The sequence below is a fragment of the Leiobunum rupestre genome, chromosome 9, assembly GCF_980474605.1.
Source record: "Leiobunum rupestre chromosome 9, qqLeiRupe1.1.hap1, whole genome shotgun sequence".
NCBI lineage: Eukaryota > Metazoa > Arthropoda > Arachnida > Opiliones > Sclerosomatidae > Leiobunum > Leiobunum rupestre.
In genome coordinates, this window is record NC_143392.1 from 23,028,614 (window position 1) to 23,043,339 (window position 14,726).

At 34.6% G+C, this 14,726-nt stretch overlaps 2 protein-coding genes across 4 annotated transcripts in view; both read right to left on the minus strand.

Annotated features, from left to right (window-relative positions):
* Positions 1–14,726, minus strand: part of Mcr (macroglobulin complement-related) — a 357,065-nt gene that overhangs the window by 286,517 nt on the left and 55,822 nt on the right. The gene's annotated exons all lie outside the window — the stretch shown is intronic.
* On the minus strand, positions 2,082–3,559 carry LOC149926885 (CKLF-like MARVEL transmembrane domain-containing protein 4). Its single transcript, XM_090158894.1, has 5 exons — positions 3,416–3,559; positions 2,943–3,091; positions 2,703–2,876; positions 2,537–2,635; positions 2,082–2,456 (listed from the first exon to the last, which is right to left on the minus strand). The coding sequence occupies exons 2-5, from the start codon at positions 3,078–3,080 to the stop codon at positions 2,352–2,354; spliced, it is 516 nt and encodes a 171-aa protein (XP_090015020.1). The 5' UTR covers positions 3,081–3,091; positions 3,416–3,559; the 3' UTR covers positions 2,082–2,351.

The window sequence follows — 14,726 nt, forward strand, 5'->3', positions numbered from 1 at the left end:
TTGCTAAAATGGGAAAACAAAATCACGTGACTACCATATCACAGCCAACTTCAATTCGATAACTCGTGTTCATAGTTGGCCGTGCGACGGTAAAGGAAAAATTATTAATTCCAGATTCTGCATACATCTAATTAACTTCCACATTTCTATTACAAGATGTTTTACATAATAATAATAATAATTAGATAATTTCGAGGAATTGATCAAAATTTAAACCGCCATTAGCAAAATAAAATGAATAATAGTTCGTATTTCTTGGGATAGATGGCGCTGCCATTCTCTACAAAGTCACGTGACTACCATCTTTTCAGCCCCCTTGGACTTAATAGTTTCGCCTATTCCAACCATAGAAATCTTATACGATTTCTATGATTCCAACGGTAGACCGGTTTCGTCCTATTTGGGACTCATCAGAACCGTGCTTAATATTTCGTATGTATTATTAACCACCACTCTCCCCCTATTCAGCTTTAAGTTACTAAATCAATACTAAGGGCACGTCGTTTGACATTTGCTTGATCAATGGAAATTGAAAGCCATCGCTACGGTTTTAATTAAATTAAAATTAAAATTTTTATTTAACTATTTGAATAGATCGCAGGTTAAGGATGTTTTCCGAAAAGTAGTAAATTAAATTAGGTAACCCGGCTGAGCTCGTGTCAGAATTCTGAATAGTTGAAATCTCCAAAACGATCTCTGTAAAAATATGGTCTTTATGTCTGTTAGAAACTTTGCACACTTTAGAAAGATATTTATATGTGGTATTGTGGTTTTTCTAGACACTATATGAAATCTTTGGAGAATACCTTTATTACGGTTAATTTTTCTAGAGTTTGTTAGCATAATTTTAAAATAAACTTAAAGGTATCATCACGGTCTTTATATCTTTTCTACGTTATTGGTATGATTTATATACATTTATTTATAGAAACTCTTTATAATCAATCTGAAGGGTTTTCCTGGATTTTATAGAATTACCCAAACGGCTAAAAAATATAGAAGAAATTCAATGTAACTAATTGGAATTTTATAGAATAATTACCCAAATTAGTAAAAAATCTATAAAAATTCTATATAACTGGAATTGGAATTCTACAGAATAATTACCTAAATGACTAAAAAATCTCTAGAAATTCTATATAACTGGAATTGGAATTCCACAGAATAATTACCCAAATGGCTCAAAAATCTATAGAAATTCTATATAACTGGAATTGGAATTCTACAGAATAATTACCCAAATGACTCAAAAATCTATAGATATTTGCGTAATTTTTCTAAAGGATTCATATAAAATTTCTAAAGGAATTTATGATATGGGAATACATATCTTAGGCATTATTTTGTATTTGAAATATTTAACAACCAAACCATGATATTCATTAATTGGCATCGATATTTTGGTCCAACATCAAATATAAATTTCAAAATCCATTTAAGTATCTTACCACCAGTCACATTGAAAATGTTTTATCAATAAATTGGGATCATATTTCTCGCCATCTCTACATCCTAACACATTTTTTTAATCCATCTAATATATACAAGTAACGATATCTATCGTTTTTACAAGTATGATAACTTTTTGATTAAATCTATATTAGTTTTTGTACTACATTAATATTATTTTCCCACCAATGTCAACAAATCCCCTTTTACAGCAGGCACATTTGCACGATACAAACATTTAGGTATCAAGCTAACGCTTAAGCAATGATGACAAAGATAAATATTGAAACGTATCAGCGGTAACACCGGTATTATAATTAATCATATCTTATAACAATTAATTGTTTCACTTTAAATCGTATTTAATGAAATAAAATCAGATCTATAAAATTTTACATTCCAGAAATAAATAAACATATAGCACGGGATATCTGATCAAAATTCTTTAAAATAAACCCAAACTTGGCCCTACCCATTACCCATTTTTTTAAAGAGCCAATTTAATTTCTATTTAAAGGTACTTGAGTTATAAATTTAGTCGCAGCATGTAAATTTAATAGAGAATCCTGCCCTGAGATTAGAAAATTCAAATATTATTTTGAAGAAAAATAACATTATTTTAAAATGGGCCATTTTCTCCAATAAATTTTATTATTTATAAATAAGATAAAAAATTAAATGATTAATTACGTAGTTTTCTGTCCACCAAAATCCAAACCCGTTCCAACAACAACCATCGAAATAAAAAGAACATTTATAAACAATAATTTTGTCGCATAAAGCTTCATTATAAATATGTTATCTAGGTGCAGCTTGGTCGAGATTCTTTCCACATTGAAAGCAGCGAAGAATTTTGATGATTATTTATTATATCCGCCAGAAAAACTGAATCCGAGACGGTGCTAAATCGAAATCCTATCACCTTGTGGTTCTTCCCCATATCGCCAAGCACGGAATTTCAAAAAGGCATCGACACCGTAGAGAATCATGGCTATGAAACCAAAGAACTATAAAAAAATGTTGGCACATTATTATAGGCGTTAATAAAATGCTCATTTTTGTGTAAAAATTGTGCAAAGTTACTAACAGCGGCGGCTGCCCACGAGTAAATAGTTCCACCGTCCACGGAGACACTTATAGACGCGATCAAAAAGAACAAAGCCCACGTTGTGCAGTAAATGAATTCCTTAGAAAAGCAAACGCACGTATCATGGCTCGTTCAAATGGTAAACAATGAAATGAGAGGAACTTACAAGTAGGAGCCATGGAATCTTATGAAGTTTCTCTATGATATGAAATAAATAGAAAACCAGTAAGATTAACGTAACCCAGAAAGCTGTCATGGACACGAAACCAAACCAATTCTTTTGGGAGCACAAAATGCAGCCCCCCGATTCGATACATATAAATGCGATTAAACTGATAATCTATATCGAAAAATTTTATTTTATTATTGCACGAATACACGCTAAATTTGAATATCCTATACTGACCACTTGGGCGATTTTAAGAATTCCAGGTTGTGTTCGTACATAAGTCTTGTCAAATCTGATTTTTGTGTGAACTCGTGTTGACGATGATGTTGCTGAAGAAGTTTTCCCGTGACTCTCTGGAATACCACCTCCTGCCATTGCTGCCTTTACTAAACCAGGCAAATTGCATAAATTATTACGAATTCGCGGCAGGCGCGTAGGAACGTTTTGGATTAAGGGGGGTACAGCTTGGATGCTAAATTTGGCGCCCCCTCATCGGCAGGCTTTTTGCGCCCCTTCTAAAACAATTTGGCGCTCTTTTCCAATTTCAAGGAGGGTACATTGTACCCCCCCCCCCCCATTCCTACGCCACTGATTCGCGGCTACATTTTTAAGGTACTAAAACTACCTCGAAAGGATAGCCTTATACAAGTGTAGAAAATTCCGAAACTAATTTAAACAACCCCAAAACTGAAAAAAAAATATCGAAATACCTTATTAAACGTTCGGCTTTACTGGAAAACGAACTTCAAATAGGACGCGTTATTTTTAACAGATATTAGGCTTAAGTGGAAAACGTTTGAAAACGAGCGCGCGCTAATTAAACTAAATCGACTATACGTAGTAACGTAGCAAAGTTTGCCAATTGGATGCGAATTACGTCTAGTCACGTGGCCTGTAGCGCGTGCTCGAGTCGCGAGCAATTTTTCTTAGCGCGCGTGATGTAAAAGATTTATTTTTCTCAGTTAAATTCATAGATATAGGAAACGTATATAAAGGTCTAGATAAAATATTTCAAAGGGAGTGAATACGGAGGTGACAGCTAGCAGAAACGCGTAATTTCTGCAGGCTATCCTTATAAAGGCCCAAACACACATACGGTTCGCAAGCGATTTCGCCTGCGAATTTTCGCGCACGCGCCCATGTGCCATGACTTCCATTCTATTTAAGTCACGCGACGCGACGCGATTTTCTAGCGAAATTTCGCGCGCGAAGGCTATGTGTGCATCCACCTTAAGGCGCTATCTATCGGTAAGAAAGCTCGTGCTATCGTCGCGAGAGCCATTGTCTCCTGCTTAAAAATTATACTAAAAGTCACCAACAGATGGTGTCTAAAGACTACGGCCTGCGGAAACGTCAAGCACTTAGTACTAAAATGCTAAGAGAGCTCGCGCTCTTGGTCACGTGCCTTCCTCGGTGTCTGCTAGGTGTCAATTCCGTATTTTATGTTAGGCTTAGACGCCCCGAAATTTATCTAGACCTTTATATACATTTCTTATATCTATGGTTAAATTATACACTCTTTTACGAAGTCGGCCATTTCATTACAGGCCTAATTTAAAATAGTACAGGCAAGGGCGCCTGCACGTGCTCATCAGCTCGAGACGTCGCGTGCACTTGACCGCGGGAAGCGGCCTTCCATGCACTATTTGAAATCAGACCTGTAATAAAATGGCAGCTCTCACAAATAAGGATATAAAAGAGTGTATAGCTCTTTCTATAAAAGAATATATGCGCATACATGTATAAAAAGTATAAACAATATGGGCACGTGACCTCTCGTATTTTATATTAAGCGAATTTATAATTTACCCGCATACGTGGTTTTTATTAACTTTAAATTATTTTTTTAAGTTTATTTTATGCATATATAAATTACACCTATTTTTGGCAATGATTTCGACAATTTAGGGTAGGTTAGGTTAATTTAAAGCTCAATAGATGTCGCCATTTTCTATACACGTTAGTCAAGCCACAATGGATAATGAAATCGGGTCCCTCATTTAGTATTGCGCTTTAGAAGCTTTAAATTAGTTTCTAAATATACCAATAGATGGACGCACATGCTAGGAGAGTATTTTTTTCACATGTTTTGTCTTTTTCTGAAAAAGCAGAGACTTGCTTTAAGCTAGGAGTAACAAACACAAGGAGAACGCAGCTAGCCTTTAAACACGCTAACGAAGGGTTGTGTACGAATTTCATTGGACGAGCGTCACGAGCCTTTACGCTGAACGTTTTACGGGCGGGGGAGGGGGGAGACCATTTCCGAATTTTCCCCTTCCGACGGCAGCAGGCGCTAAAGCGTCTAGCCAATGAAAAACGTACACAAGAAAATCCACGACTTTTGACGGGTTGCGTTCTCCTTGCGTGGGGTGTTGTGTTTGTTGCTCCTAGCTTTAAGTTACTATAGGTGGTTTCTTTTCGCTTGTTCCGGGATTTCGGCGTAGGGTAAGAAGAGTAAGGCTATGACGTCATTTTACTCCAATTCTGTGGTGACGAGTAGTTTTGAGTCGGAGTAAAAACGTTTTTCCAAAATGGCTGCCTGTGGTTTTTCAGCAGATAAATTCTGGCTAGCAGACGACAAAATCCGATTTACTCCTTTACACCTGTTTTTCAAAAGGAGTAAAAAGTAGCATCTACTGACTTAGGCGTATTATTAAGTACCCTCTCTCTATGACTAAATAAATAAATAATACTCCGGAAAAAGCGAATAAAACGGTTTAGGGTAAAAAGAGTACACTTTTAGTCCGAGAACAGGTGAAAAGAAACCACCTAATATTAAAATTAAGGGCACGTCGTTTGTCATTTGCTTAAAAGAGGACTATTAACCAATGGAAATCCGAAGCCATCGCTACGGTTTTAATTAAATTAAAAACAAAAATTTCAACTATTTGAATAAATCAAAGATTAAAGGATGTTTTCGGAAATGTGGCTAATTGAATTAAATTATGTAACCCGGCTGAGCTCGTGTCAGAATATACTGAAGTTGAAAATTTCAAAACGATCTCTGATCGCGGAGAAAAGTGTAAAAATTTTGTCTTTATTTCCTTTAGAAACTTAATATTTCTAGAGTTTGTTTTAATACCTTTAGAATAACTTTTAAATAAACTTAAAGGTATCATCACGGTCTTTATAGCCATATAAGTTATTGGCATCACCTATAGAAGTTTTATTTATTGAAACCCGTAAAGAATCAATCTGAAGGGTTTTATTTGTAGGTTTTCTATATAGCTTTAGATTCTTATAAAATTTCTATGGTAAAGATTTGCGCGGGTTAGAATGCAATTTCTGTGATTTAAGTTTTAATTTTTGTACATTCGCTTCGTACCAAATCCAAAGTTGCGCGTTTGGTTACAATTTAAAAGCTAAAGTTTAATACAAGGCATCCATTCGTTGTCTACCTGGATTGACTAAGAAGAATTTTAATACGCAGCAGACTGTGTTCACGCCAAGCGAAATAAATTTATCATCTAGGGAAAATTATCCCAGATCTATTACTTAAAAGGTGGAATTATTAAACTGATATTTACTTACTTGTGAGTTACAATGGGTTGATAATTGTTCACTCGTATAAAAATAAAACTATTTTCCAGTATGAATACGGTTATAAACTAAATAGAAACTAAAACGGCTTAAAAATGACATTACTTTCAACTGTAATGTAATGAATTTTATATCCCAGAGGAAACTAACATTTGAAGGAAGGGTACTCCTGTAAAGTCATCATTTCCATATACACCGTTGCCTGTTTTCCTCCAAAAGATAACACTGCAGACAGCGAAAAAGCAAAGAACAGAATAGCCCCCAATCTCAGCACGTTGTTCCAGTACTAACATTTGGAGTTTTAATCCCGAAACATTTGGTCGAAAACCAAAATACGCATAAGCCGATCCTGCTCAAAATTTAAACCCAATTATGCCCAAGGGTTGAGTTTTATTTTGGTAAAATTTATGTTATACCGCAATACGCCTTTAGTATTTTTAAATATAAAGTGTATACCTTTATTCGATCCATTTAAATTTTAGATAAATAATGAAATATAAGGAATGATATCACCCTATCTGGATTCGTTGCCGAACCAGCATTTATCAAAAACCACTATTAAGAGTTATTTAATTAAAGAACTATAACGTGGCCTTATTGTTTGAATATGGTTCTTACGTCACAGTCTCTTACTTTTACTAGTCTACGAGCGCGCGCTACAGTCGCCAGAGGAATGTTACAGTAGATTTTTCTAGCGCGCGTGCAAATCACACGTGCGAAGAATATTCTAATATTAGCTGGTTTCTTTTCGCTTGTTCCAGCTAGAAGCAACAAACACAAGGAGAACGCAGCTAGCCTTTAAACACGCTAACGAAGGGTTGTGTACAAATTTCATTGGACGAACCTTTACGCTGAACGTTTTACGGGTGGGGGAAGACAATTTCCGAATTTTCCCCTTCCGACGGCAGCAGGCGCTAAAGCGTATAGCCAATGAAAAATGTACGCAAGAAAATCCACGACATTTGACGGGTTGCGTTCTCCTTGTGGTGAGTGTTGTGTTTTTTGCTCTTAGGTTCCAGGGTTTCAGAGTAGGTTAAGAGGAGTAAGGCTATGACGTCATTTTACTCCGATTCTGTGATGGAGCATAGTTTGAGTCGGAGTAAAAACGTTTTCTAAAAATGGTTGCCTGAGGCCTTTTTAGCAGATAAATTCTGGCTAGCAGACGACAAATTCCGATTTACTCCTCTATACCTTACCTCCTTTTCAGAAGGAGTAAAAAGAGTAGCCCTAATACTCCGGAACGAGCGAATAGTTTATGGGGCGGAGTATTTATCATCACCGGAACAGGCGAATAAAACGTTTTACACTCTTAAAAATAGGTGTAATTTTACAATCGCACCTTACTTACACCTTTTTAACTCCAGATAAAACATTTTATGTAAAAACATCTTTCTGCATTTAACGTTTTCTCATAAGGGTGTTAATATGGCGTGTAAGAGTAAAACAATTTGTTTAAATTATATTATGCCAAAATTAATTTGTGAAACTTACACCTTTAAAAAAGAAAACAATATTGTTATTTACACCTTTAATGGAGTAAAAGGTGCAACTTAAGAAGGATAAATATAAAAAAGGGGTTGAAATACACCTTATTTTCTTAGAGTGTAGGGTAAAAAGAGTACACTTTTAGTCCGAGAACAGGCGAAAAAAAACCATCTAATAGACTTAAAGCTGCGTGTTGCGACGGAAGCACAACATTCAAATTTTTCCTTTTTATTAATTTGATTTTATAAAACTAAAATTGGGCATTGAATTTAGAGATTGCGCCACGGTTGCGACTGTCGTTTCGCTAATCAGCCTTGACAGGCTGGGATCATCTCATTGGTAATTAATCCCACATTCAATACAGTCCCAGAGCCAAACTGTTTAGAGACAGACAAACACGGCGTATCCAATCGGTCGGTTCCGCGTTAAGAAGTACATCTATACGAAACGAGACTGCGGTCAAAGGTTAGCTAATGAGGACTTGTACGCCGTAATTTCGCATTTAAGAAAACCCTTCTCTTTGGAAATTACCATTCTTTTACTTCCTCGAAATAATGTTCCTTTTCCCTTGCACGAGGAAAAAATAATTAAATTAAGGGGTAAGCGGCAAAAATTATTATTATTAATGAGAACGGAGATTTTAAAAGTCTAAAGTCAAAACTTGGGAACAATGAAGTTCTTCCTCTAACGTCCCCCGCGAGTTCGCGAAGGTTAATTGTGATTATCATATACACAAGAGATTCGTTTATCTAATGCCAAGAGCGTATTAATGTCCCTAAGGCGGAGTGGTTAGCACTTTCGCCTCGCAGCAACAATAACCCGATTTCAGTCCCAGATTGTGGCACTTGGTGAAACCTCGAACGGTAATAGTTAGTGTATAGAGCTGTTGGCTCGCGTGGCCACCTGTTAAAGGCATTAAAGGTCGCTAGGTGGTGCTTTTTATATTAGCCTAGCTAATTATTATTATTTAGCTACTCCTTCCGCATTGAGTTTTCAAGTTCCAGGGCCCCACTCAAATCTATTTCTAAAAATATAGAATTTTATAGGACTATTTTTTCAAAATGATACGATTTTATAGGACTAAATGTAAAAACCAAATTTATATTTAGTGAAATAAACCTTTGATTTTCACTTAAAAAAAGAAACTATTTAAGAATTTTATCACAAAGATATACCAGTAGCAAATCATGTTAACAATAACAAAAGTATAGACTAGAATGACTTTGAAAAGTTTGAATAGGAATTTATCATATAGCTAAATCTAGCAATTTAACTGAGTGGCGGGATTTGAAATGGGCAAAATATCAAAATCATAGGATTTTATCATTTATAAAATTGACTGAAATTTTCCCCTTGAATTTTTTTTAAAGAAACATACCGATGCCAGTTCATAAACTTGTAAATGCGTGTATATGAAGCAACACTGCACGAAACCAATCGAAATTTGCTACTAATGACCCTCCCTCCGCGAGGAATTTCCCAAAACGTATTCTGGTGCGTTTTACAGGCAAGGACATGAAAACTCAGCGTGAATGTTTTCAACGTCACCGAAGTTAGCCGGTCAACGGGTGGTCACGTCAAGGACTCGTCACCATGGCGGCGAACAACTCTAAAACATTAACAATCCAGTTTATCCCCCTTCGTGAGTTCAACATGAATCGTGCTAGCAATGGATGTTTAATAGGCGGCTAACAACAATAGATTTTATAGAACACCAAGAATTTATTAAATTTAGCCGAGAATATGTGGGTTCCATGTGAAGAGGGAATATATGATAAGTACTATTGTTGTAAGTCGGAAAATTTCCCGCTCGGAAACATTTTTCCGGAAAATGACCGAGGTGTTTTTTCCGGAAAAGTTTCCGTATTTTTCCGAAAAAAATAAAAAAAGTTTTCATTCCATGATTAGTCTAATATATTGTTTGCAAATTTAAATAAAGCGGCATTTTCGCCTCATTTTTTCGAATCTAAAAGTAAAACTAAACCTCTAGACTAGTTTAAACTGATTAACAATGCAACACTAATAATTTTTGTAGTATGTTTACTGAAATTTCACATTTTGTATCGATAAAAAATTAAAAACATTAAAAACCCTTAAAAAGTAATTTATGTTTAAATTTTTTATTTTTCCGATTTGCGGAAAATTTTATTTTCCTGGAAATTTTTCCGGAAAATTAACAACATTAAGAAGTACCTTGATCCCCAGATCAAACACCACGCCCCTCCGACATTCTAGTACAGTCGTAGTCGGGGAATATCTAAATAAAGATTCTACAGGGTAACGTTCTCACTACCTTTTCAGAATCAAATTCACTGACCATTTTAGGGCCAAAATTTCTATTTTTTATTTAAAATTTTACTTTTATAATAATCAGCTAGGCTAATACCCGTGGCACCACCTTAAGCCTAAGTCATCAAGCGACTTTTGAAGCCATTAATTCAGGTGGCCGGGTTACAATGCGTAGGAGGGTGGTGGCAAGCCCTTCACGCCACGAGAGCCAGCAGCTCCCCACACTCAGTATTACAGTTAACCTCAACACGTTTTTATGGAAAGGGGAAACCGAAGAACTCGGAGGAAAATCCCTTTAACAGGAAGTTAATAAATTTTAATGAACTTATATTTCAGTAAAAAGGTTAATGCAATGTTGAAAAAATTAGCCAAACTTTTTAAAAAAATAAATGATAATCATAGAATTTGTCATAGATCTAGAGTAAAATTACCTTCAACAGTGTCAAGAGAAAACCAAATTCCCTGTCTTTTTCTTTACCGTTTACAAATTCTTAAAATTCCCCGATTTCCCTGACGTGTGGCAACCCAATTCTATAATAACTAAAACTTTTTTTTAACGGAGGAAACACATGGATATAACTAAAATCATAATTATTTTAATTCAAAAATTAAAAATAATTAATTTTAATTTTTGAATTAAAATAATTATGATTTTAGTTATATCCGTGTGTTTCCTCCGTTAAAAAAAAAGTTTTAGTTATATTTCTCGCCTTGGATCCAAATAAAGTTTTTAATATTTACAATGTCGATCACATTCTCAGTTCACTCTAGTACATTCTTGGTATCACGTAGGGTATGTATCAACATGACACGGATTGAGAGTTACGCTTTGAAGAAAGCGTGAGAGGATCGCGTGAAAGAATGCCATTGTTTGCGCAACACCTTTGACGGCGTTATGAAGTCTTTTAAAGTTATCCCCTGTTCATTTTATTCCTTTAAAGTAGCCGCTCCGAATCACGCGATCATAAGGGCAGCTGGTCGAGATTGGTTAAGGTCACGAAGGTCAAGAGGAGTAATCCACCGTAAGAGGTTTTTTTAAGTACAAAGTTAAGAAGACAAATATTTATATGAAATTGAGGGGTCGGACACTTGACGAAATTTCGTAAACGGAAACGCACGAATAAAAATAGCAAAGAATTTCCAAATACTGCGCGCCAAAATTCCAATTGTATAAAAGTAATTAGTGTATACTAACAGGCTAGTACTAACTAATTTAAATTAATTAATTTAAAAACTTCTGATAGTCGGTCATTCAGGGTTGGCTGATTTAAATCGAATTGATTAAAATCGTGATTGAAATCAAGATTTAAATTAAGGGATTTTTAAAAAAAATCGTGTATTTAAATGACACAATGTATTTCAATGGGGGAATAAAAATTGTCAAAAAAAAAGAAAATCTGAGCAAACTAAAATATTCAAAAGTAATTAAATTTAATTAAGATTTCATTTAATTCAAGAATAGCTAACTGATTAAAGTAAAATATCCGTTGATTATACTATGAAAGAGCCATACATTGTATAAATATCAATAAATTCAACAAAATCATGAAAATTGATTGATTTGAATTTCACGAAAACAATTAAAAAAAGTGCCAATCCTGTCGTCATTGCTTTTATTGGTTTTCGATTATGAAAAATAACCGATAATTTATAGAGTATTTCCACTGCGACTTCGCGTGACGTCACCCACTATGTTTCCCGTACCACCCGAAAATTTCGGCCATGGTCAAAGAATATTCTCAAAACAATATCAGAAAAATTGAAATACCGAGATTCATATTTGCCGTTATTTCGTTGTTTTGGGCGTTTAGTTTTTGGCCGAGTTGATTTTTTTTTTAAATAGAAAAAATATATTTGATTTTAATCGGATTTTTAGTGATTTAATTATATTTGATTTTTATAAATAAATAACCCGTTTCTCTAGAAAAATTGGTTAAATAAACTAATATTAATATTAATTTTATTTGCTTTGACTTTCCATTACATTTTCATAAATACAGTGAAGTATATTTTTTTAAATCAGTATTTTTAATACCCACGTATTGCGATACTTTCGACCAAAATAACAACGAGTTCATACAACTATTGGAAAACCGATTTCCCTGATATTTCCAGGCGCAAGGGCCCCTAAGGTTTTTAGATAACTTAAATAAAAACTAAGGTTTTATCTAAGAGGCATAGGCTTTCTCATTTCACGATTGACATTGGTTCCATAAGTAATAGCGTCAAATCTTTAATAAGAAAAACATTTTAATGTAAATTTGTAGCCCGATAAATTTATTTTATTTCTCTGATATTTACTAAAAGTTGAAATTTCACCGATTTCCCTATTATTCAATAAAAATTGTAATTTCTCCGATTTTCATATTTACTAAAAATTGGAATTTCCCCGATTTTCATATTTACTAAAAATTGGAATTTCCCCGATTTTCATATTTACTAAAAATTGGAATTTCCCCGATTTTCATATTTACTAAAATGACAATTTCCCCGATTTTCATGATATCTACTAAAAATGGAAATTTCCACAATTTACGTTATATTTGATTGGATTTTTTTCTGATTTCCGTGACATTTACTAAAATAATTATTTCCCTGATTTCCGTGATTTTTCAGATATTTATTAAAAATTGGAATTTCCTAGATTAACCTGATATTTACTAAAAATTGGAATTTTCCCTATTTCCGTGATATTTAAAAATTGGAATTTTCCCTATTTCCGTGATATTTAAAAATTGGAATTTCCCCGAGTTCCGTGATATTTAAAAATTGGAATTTCCCATTTTCCATAACATTTATTAAAAAATTTAATTTCCCTGATGATATTTACTAAACATGGCAATTACCCCGATTTCCACGATATTTACTCAAACTTGGGAATTTCCTTGATTCCCCCATATATATACTAAAACATGGTAATTTCCTCAATTTCTCCGTATATTTATTAAAACATGGGAAATTCTTCAATTTCCCTGACATTTACTAAAGATAATGTAATTTATCTGATATTTCCAGTTTTTCCAGATATGTATAAACCATAACAACATCCGCACACTGAAATCGCGTCCAAGCCATCGTAACCGCAATTCGAAACCAATGTCAGAATGATAAAAAGGTTTCATTATTTGCCTCCAATGTTTTGGTAAACTTCCTCGTCCATAGAAATCAGCCGTCTCTCGCAATTCCTTAAACCCCGCGTTTACGAAGTGCCGGAAGGCACTCTTAACCTCGCGGTGAGTAAAGCTGACGGCGCGCCAAACATTGATTGATGCGTCTTCCACTTAGCAATCCGGGTGGTTTTTACTTCAAAGAGAAATAGAGTCCATTTATTTTCTATACGGGAGATTTAAAGAGACTTCTTTTCATTCTTTTTCTCTTCTATGGCGCGGTTTTAAACGTTGGGAGGGCGGGGTGGGGGCTAAGATTAGAAAGAGCAAATGCAATCATCAATTCGGGTTTACGACTAAAACCACACTGGTCGCGGGGAATCAAGAAAGAAGAGCCGCAATTGATCCTTTCAAATAAATTGTCCAGACACGCTTTCTCGATGGTGAAAAATAAACCTTTATTAACCCCCTTGTTATATTGGCCATTGATCACCGCTCTCCAATTTGAGAAATCACCGAATTTATTTCAATATTCCCGACGCCATCTATCGGCTTAAGGGCGGATTATTTTTCTTGGTCTCTTCTTTTTACTCTAGGACTAGGCCTACCAGGCACTAGCCTATGGGCCCCTAACCTAGGGATACAAATTTACCGTAATTTTAGAAATCGGTAAATTATCACGTAATTTACCGTTTCATGGTAATTTAAAATTAATTCCCAAATGTTCATAATCTCTTTGTTTGTCACAAAACGAGATTTGTCAGAAACTTTTGTGGCATGGTCTAAATATTTCCCAACATAAAAAAGGATAATGAAGCTGATAATTTTATTAGGAAAACAAAAACAATTCACTTATTTTTATCTTTTTAAATGAAATCACTGATTTTATTTTTATTTATTTCAACGTAGATTTTGACATATTTTAGGCTTTTTTTTAGTTCATTTTCTTCTCAAGAGGAAAAATTTAATATATAAGTATTCAGTAAATTACTCCGGTAAATTACCTGGGAAAATTAACCTGGTAATTACTGTGGTAATTACCATTTTCGTATTTTTTAACAAAAAAATTGTAATTTACCGTTACCCTGGTAAATTACTGCATAATTACCTAGGTAAATTATCAATTGGTATCCCTACCCCCACCACTGATGAAATCAATGGATTTCTCTTCGGGATCCGCGAGTTTTGCGTTTTTATGCTTTCCTTCAGGAATCCATACCTCTACTTGGAACGCTTATCCTGCCATATCGCGTATTGTAAGATCACTGACGGCTTTGGCCCCGCCTACGAGATAAAAAATCCCCTCTGCACGCGCTCCCCTCTCACGTTGTTTGTTAATTTAACATAGTGACGTCAAACAAGACGTACGACGGTCGGAATACGTACAATCCTTCTAATGTGTTAAGTTTGTTTGAGCTATTCACAGAAACCTGCAACGCCGGTATCGCAACCAAAATATATCCACGGTCACACATATAAACATATTTACACTTATTTGTTACTTCTAGTCATACTTTGAAAGCATCGAAAATTTTAGGGTTGTTAATTTTCCGGAAAAATAAAATGCGGAAAAATTTCCAGAAAATTTTCCGCAAATCGG

Excerpts from the sequence above, each read along its gene's own strand:
- LOC149926885 (XM_090158894.1), bottom strand. The coding sequence starts at position 3,080 with ATGGCAGGAGGTGGTATTCCAGAGAGTCACGGGAAAACTTCTTCAGCA. Across the intron at positions 2,636-2,702 it reads AGATTCCATGGCTCCTACTT|GAATTCATTTACTGCACAAC; the intron begins GTAAGTTCCTCT and ends TGCTTTTCTAAG. Across the intron at positions 2,457-2,536 it reads ACTCGTGGGCAGCCGCCGCT|TTCTTTGGTTTCATAGCCAT; the intron begins GTTAGTAACTTT and ends ATTTTTTTATAG.